The sequence below is a fragment of the Clytia hemisphaerica genome, unplaced genomic scaffold (assembly GCF_902728285.1).
Source record: "Clytia hemisphaerica strain Z4C2 unplaced genomic scaffold, Clytia hemisphaerica genome assembly, whole genome shotgun sequence".
Taxonomy (NCBI): Eukaryota; Metazoa; Cnidaria; class Hydrozoa; order Leptothecata; family Clytiidae; genus Clytia; species Clytia hemisphaerica.
This window is the reverse complement of record NW_027103716.1, coordinates 1,442-8,271: the sequence shown is the minus strand read 5'-3', so window position 1 is coordinate 8,271 and position 6,830 is coordinate 1,442. Positions and strand designations below refer to the sequence as shown.

Sequence of the window (6,830 nt, the reverse complement as noted above, 5' to 3'; positions counted from 1 at the left end):
ATTGAGTTTTGGGAAGAATTTTTAGCCTCCAATGATGCAAGTTACCCGTTCTCACGGTACCGTCAACTGCTCTAACTTGGGACTATCTGACAAACATGTGACGGCAATTCGGCCACCATTTCACCGAAACTCCAAAGTCATCTGAGTCGAGTTAATGAACGATGTATTAAAAAAATACATGATTTTTCTTTCGCACCGAGTATGTAGGCTTTTAAATCGAAATAGGAAAAAATCCGTCAGTGGAACACATGCGAGTGTCTGGAACAAAGAACAAATTAGTGGTAAAACAATGGAGCGTTTGACGTCACTCACGCGGCAAGTTACACACTCGTTATTTGTTAATCCCATCAGGTGATAGGCAGTTAGGCGGCGGGCGTTCTCTAAAGGGGAATCTTATACAAAATGACGGTAATTAGCAACCTATACTATCAATTTTCTAATATGATGTTGATACAATTTTAATCGTACAAAACATGCTTCGTCGTTTGCTAGTTTCCACATTTTCTCTGAAATCTAGTCTTCCGTGTGGCGGGGTGTGGGGAGTTTTGCCAGTGCGGTCTGAAAATCGGCCCGATGACTAGTAAACTTTAGCTTATCGCTAATGAGCTGGAAATGATAGCTAAATACAAATTTCACCACTAGAAAGCTGAAATCCTCAGCTTTCAGATGGTGTATGGTGCTTAAATGAAAAAATCCGCAATCTTATTAAAAAATCGTAATTTCTTCTTATTTTTCGAAATTACAGACGGCCTGTAGATTTTCAAATAAAGCACATTGTGATAGATTGTAGCATAATCTTACCCTGGGTTTACTAAAAAAACCGTGATTGAAAAGATGAACCAGCTCAATAGCGACAGCCATTTGTTTCAATGTAGGTCGAGAATTTTCCGGTGCCGTGGTCAGCGCTAAGTCGCGTTTTCACCTTGACGTCGAAAAACATGAATATCTTTGGAAAAAAAATAGATACCTGGATGCAGTTTTTTTTACTTGTTTGCCTGATAATTGCTGATTGATTTTGAAAAAAGAATGAACAGATTTGAATGATTTAAAGGTAAGTACTAATGCATTAAAGTTCATTTTTGTAAATTCTTCCTCGTTCCGTGCAAAAAATCCCGACGAGTGCGCACCCTAACAATACGGCTAGTTAGGTACCTTATCGGATACAATATAAACCCTCTCCCAACCCTTATAAATACTGCCAGTTATACTTAGCCGTCAAATCACAGGAGTTCAAAATAAAAATTGCTCACAAAGACAGAAGATGGATGGAAGAGATGTGCCAGCAAACAGTTTGTTTTTATAAAATTTTTATCGAAGTTTCGGTTACCATCTTGAACCCTCAAATTAATGACGTAATGTTCTGATTTGCTAAAAGTCATATACCAAAATATCAAAACAATAACAAACAGGATAGACCTAGCTTCGCGCCAAAATTTTCAATCGCTATTTTGTAGTCTGGTAGTCCCATTATTATTCCCATTTTATACTTTTTCCACCATCTACCTTTTTTCTCAGCAACAAAAGGCTAAAGACGACAAACAACATCCACAGGAGGAACAGAGCAATCAATTGTAAGTGACATCTTACAGGATAATGCCTGAATTATATGGATTATATATCTCTGATATTTTTATTTCTATATCCATAAATTTTTTAGTTTTTATTTTCACATTTGCATCGATATTTGTGATTGTGAACGACCCTGGGTTTGATCAGAGATTTTTCAAACTACTTAGGGATTTTAAACTTGAAAGTGTGGAACATAACCCAAACTGGCCCGCATATCATTCCCACACACCGCGGGCGCAAGATGGTTTTTTAAAGGTATAAATCCGGATTTATCCAAAATATGGATTACACATTATAGGAGTGTCAATGTTCATCAAAAATGTTCTGGTCTGGTCTAAAGATTTTTGGGGAATAGACCTTTTTTAAAGAGGAAGGCATGTTGAACTCCTTATGAAAATCATCATGTACTCCAGCATAAAAACAATGGATAGATACAGCCATGCCCATGCATAATTTTTAAAATATATGCATGATACAGTTATTATGCATGGCTGTATCATTGTTTTAATGCTGGAGTACATAATTATTCAACATTACTGCCTCTTTAAAAAAAGGTCTATGTCCAGTTTGTTTGATCAGTCAGTTTTGTAGAGGTACTCTTGGGTACCTACTGTTGGGTACCTAATAGCCTGGGGGTGGGGGCCGCTAATTAATTTTTCGAATATTTTCCATCATTCCGACATTCTTATTCCAACCCCCCCCCCCCCCGCTTATTGAGTTTTGGGAAGAATTTTTAGCCTCCAATGATGCAAGTTACCCGTTCTCACGGTACCGTCAACTGCTCTAACTTGGGACTATCTGACAAACATGTGACGGCAATTCGGCCACCATTTCACCGAAACTCCAAAGTCATCTGAGTCGAGTTAATGAACGATGTATTAAAAAAATACATGATTTTTCTTTCGCACCGAGTATGTAGGCTTTTAAATCGAAATAGGAAAAAATCCGTCAGTGGAACACATGCGAGTGTCTGGAACAAAGAACAAATTAGTGGTAAAACAATGGAGCGTTTGACGTCACTCACGCGGCAAGTTACACACTCGTTATTTGTTAATCCCATCAGGTGATAGGCAGTTAGGCGGCGGGCGTTCTCTAAAGGGGAATCTTATACAAAATGACGGTAATTAGCAACCTATACTATCAATTTTCTAATATGATGTTGATACAATTTTAATCGTACAAAACATGCTTCGTCGTTTGCTAGTTTCCACATTTTCTCTTCTATTTTTTTTAGAAAATGCCAATGGAAGAATGTTTGTTTTCGTTGGAATTATACATTCAAGATATCCAAAACTTGGAATTAGACTGCAGTATTCCTGCTGTTGCTTTCCGCTTTTTAGACTATCCGACAATTATTATTTATTATACGGAACTCTCGAACATTGACGATATAAACCAAAAAATGAACTCAGATGACTTGACTGGAACAGGTGTTGCTGGGGATTTTGACTCGTTGCGAAATTCGCTTGATGGGTATAGTTTTAATAAAGGAAAATCATGTTTATTTAAACAGTCATTCGAAAAATTGAAAAAGTCAGTTCAACAGATACCTTTATATATAACTCTGGTGGATTGTATTTATAAAGATGAATCCAAGAAACAACCGAAACTGTTGGGTGTTGCTTCGTTACCCTTGTTATCTTTGATTAAAGATGTAGAGAAAATGAGAGGAGAAAGTGGCATCGTTTCTTTGGCAGTTGCCAGTAAGAAAGAAAAGATTCAACTTTTCGATTTAATGGGTACCATTGTCGGATCGATCAGGTTTTGTTTGAAATTGACTTGCTATGGAAACTCGCTACTTCGGCATGTCACAGTTCAAGAAAAGAAAGACACACATATTAATATTTTGCTCAATAATTTGAGTCTGGAAGAGGAAAATGCTAACGCAGGAGCCCGTAAAGTTAAAGAACCGTCGCAACTGAAAGGCCAATCAAAAACACCAGAACCTTTGCATGAAATTTTTCCCGCAGACGGGACGAAAGCTATTAGTGTCAATGAACGGAAATTTCCAAAAGACACATCTTGGCAAATCCGTAAAAAGAAAAAAATTAGACGAATCAAGAGGGAAACTTCATATGAAGAAATCATTACCGAACACGATAATATGTTTCGTCCGCCACCTTTGTTTTTGAATTTACAGCCAGACGAGAATCATCGTATCGATGATGTATCGATCTCATCGGAGGAGAGAATCAAACGAAAGTCTCGATATTTGACCGAAACGAAATTTGAAGAATACGAGGAAGAAGAGATATCGAGTTTTACGGAGGATGAGGAACCGGTAACCGAACGTTGGGTGAAAGGTACACGTGGATATCAAATGAAAATGGCGCCCGATGAAGGATATCGCAAAAATGATAAAGAGATACCTTCAGATTCCATTGAAACGAAAACTGATAGCGAGCATATGACTTTCAAACACGTCAAAAAATCAATGCCCATCTTATGTAGTCTTGTGTCAGAGATTGCCAAATTTAATCAATTTTTGAATGGTGAGGAAAATCGAAAAACTGTAAATACAAAACCAACTCATTGTGATTGTACGAAATCGGAACCTTTAGTCTCGGAAATAGCTTCACCTAACGATCAAAAGAAAAAAGTTAATTTTCCCAAAGAAAAGTCTATTGATTCGAAAAATGAACGTAATAACTCTCAAAAGCCACTGGACCGTCCAAAGGTAAAAACTACAATACCGAGGACTGCTAAACTAAAGAGAGATTATGAAGGAGAGAAAGCAAAAAGACAAAAGAAATTAAAGACCAGAAAGAAAGCGTTACCTTATGGATTAACACGAACACAAAAGTTAAGATATGCAATGACACATCAAGGAGAAATTCCCCGTAACCAAGAATTAAACAATAATTCGAACAATATTTATTCAATTGACCATCTAAACACCTTGGAAAAATATGAAGAAGTTTATGATGAGAAGGAAGCTGCTCATCCTGCTCAAGGTATTGATTTGTAATACTCTCTCGTTTACTTTCTCGCATGTTTCATTTGTATTACAGAATTCTTCTCCGGACCCGGATTTTTCAGTCATTGGAGGTAAAAATTACGGACTGAAACTCGATGGTGATTGATATTTCCATATTTATTATGGCTGAGGATTTGAATTCCATTATTTTCAAGTCAGAACATTCAGTGGGGATGGGAAATTTAATATTTTGTAGTGAGGATTTGTTTATTTGATTATTTTCAGCGGGGACAAAGATTGAAATATAATCTTTCCGGTTGGAGGGGTCCCATCAGGTCTATGAGAAGGGGGTGTTTTAAATATTCCAATATCATACCTAATTCTTTTGCGAGTCTGACGTTTTTAATAACTCGAATAGAAGTTCAAGAAGAGCTATCTAATCTCACGTCGTGAATTTTTTCGTGATGAAAACTCTGTTTCCATCTCAGTTTTAGAAAGTCTCAATTTTTATATCCTTTTGTCTTTGACTGAAACAATGTTATGTTCCCGTTTATTCTAGAGCAACTGAAAGACGTCGGGATTCCTACCACGCAAAAAACCTCTCAGTTGGTTGATGCTTCCATTCAAACTTCCCTTGAAAGGTTGATGACGGAGATAATAAAGGAGACACAGTCTGATGAAAAAGATGCTTCTGATACTGGTATGGAAATACGCTTTTTATGTGTTTTTTTATGTTTTGAAACTGCTCTATAACACGTTTTGTAACGGCCAGTAAAATATTGGAGGTTATGCTTTTCTTATTTTGTTGATTTTAGGCTTACTTAAAATTAAAAATTTAAAAATACACAAGGAAACGAGTGACTTCAAATCATACGTAGGTCGGTTGTCTCTTAGATTCATTAGGTCCTAACAAAGACCGGAGACAACAGGCCGTTTAACAAGCACCTGAAAGAAGGGCTTTGAAATAGATATTTTTTCCCGAGCATTTCTGGAATTATAACACTTGGACTGTTGTTCTTAAATTATCTTTGGTTTCAGACCCTATTGAGTCTCATTGTGTTTAAAAAATTCTGAAAACCATTTTCTTTTAGGAGAAAATTCAGGGAACAAACAAACTGCTTCACAAGTTGGGTTCCATTCCCCTTTCGAGCCACGTCCAATCTCACCTTCCGACCTTTTTGATGATAACAAAACATGGTCAACAACTTCAGTAACCAATCAAAACACAATTTTGGAAAATACAGCCAACCAAGATTCATCTTTTACATCACGTGACGAGAAAACAACCAATAGAAAACCATCTTTTAATAATGGTTACTCTGACGAATCATTTGCGAGTGAAGGGACAATTTCGGGAACAAGTAGCGTCTCGTTGCCCCTTGTTTCGAACTACACGGATAGCGCTTCCCCGATGAAAATAGACGACACTATAAAACAATCTTCAGCGAAATCATTCTCGCCAGACCCACGAAGGAGTGTACAATCCATGACGTCACGGCAAAGCTCTCACCCTCAGAGTGCTATTTCAAGAACGCTGAAATCTTCAGATGGGGAAAGCTTGAGATCGAAAACTCGCACGAATAGTAACATGACAAGACATTCAAGTCAAAGTTCCCGTTATTCTAACCTATCACAATCGTCGAAATCATCACGTGACAGCCCGGTTGAAGGGCCAAAACAATCAGCGTATTCGCCCATGAAATCGAATTATCGACGCCCTCCTTCTGGTGATCAACAGGCGAATGTTTTGAACGTCAATATACCAACAGCGTTTGGTGTGAGCGATACTTTACAGACAACTTCTAGTTTCGGTGATAGCCTGGATTTTAAATGATAAACATCCCTGTCTCAAAAGTACTGGCTGATAGAAGACTTTTTGTCAGCAAAATACATCGAAAATGGACTACTTCATCGCGATCAAATTGTGCGTCACTCGATTCCGCGGATGGCACTATAAATTTTTTCACGATGCTGTGCTAAACAATGTATATTGGTTGAATAACGCATATTGTGGCGTCTTTGATAGAAGTATATATTTTAAAATAGTATTTTGGTAATTTTGGAATTTCATTCAAGATTTTTTCTCAAATAAGACCTAAATAGGGTATTACTTATTGGTAATCTTTTTATTTATGGTTTATGAGTCTTTTTCTTTCAATCTTCCGCATTTCTTGAATTATAATTGTTATTATAATTATTATTTGTCCTTAGATCAAAATCTTTGTCATGACAATTTCCAACCCTCAAAATTCAGCAAAATACCAGTATAATTATTTGAAAAGTCTTTTCTTAAAATTATCTTGGCCTGTCCATAATGGTCAAAAGTATAAAATTTTGAGCTTTT

General features: G+C 36.9%; 1 protein-coding gene across 1 annotated transcript; it reads left to right on the top strand.

Annotated features, from left to right (window-relative positions):
• The first annotated feature begins 1,418 nt into the window (after nucleotides 1–1,418).
• LOC136804240 (microtubule-associated protein 10-like) lies at nucleotides 1,419–6,617 on the top strand. Its single transcript, XM_067060939.1, has 4 exons — nucleotides 1,419–1,571; nucleotides 2,804–4,523; nucleotides 5,046–5,186; nucleotides 5,578–6,617. The coding sequence occupies exons 2-4, from the start codon at nucleotides 2,807–2,809 to the stop codon at nucleotides 6,318–6,320; spliced, it is 2,601 nt and encodes an 866-aa protein (XP_066917040.1). The 5' UTR covers nucleotides 1,419–1,571; nucleotides 2,804–2,806; the 3' UTR covers nucleotides 6,321–6,617.
• Nucleotides 6,618–6,830: the final 213 nt, after the last annotated feature.

Coding starts and splice junctions, on each gene's coding strand:
- LOC136804240 (XM_067060939.1), top strand. CDS start 2,807: ATGCCAATGGAAGAATGTTTGTTTTCGTTGGAATTATACATTCAAGAT. Junction 4,524..5,045: donor AGCTGCTCATCCTGCTCAAG/GTATTGATTTGT, acceptor CGTTTATTCTAG/AGCAACTGAAAGACGTCGGG. Junction 5,187..5,577: donor AAAAGATGCTTCTGATACTG/GTATGGAAATAC, acceptor ATTTTCTTTTAG/GAGAAAATTCAGGGAACAAA.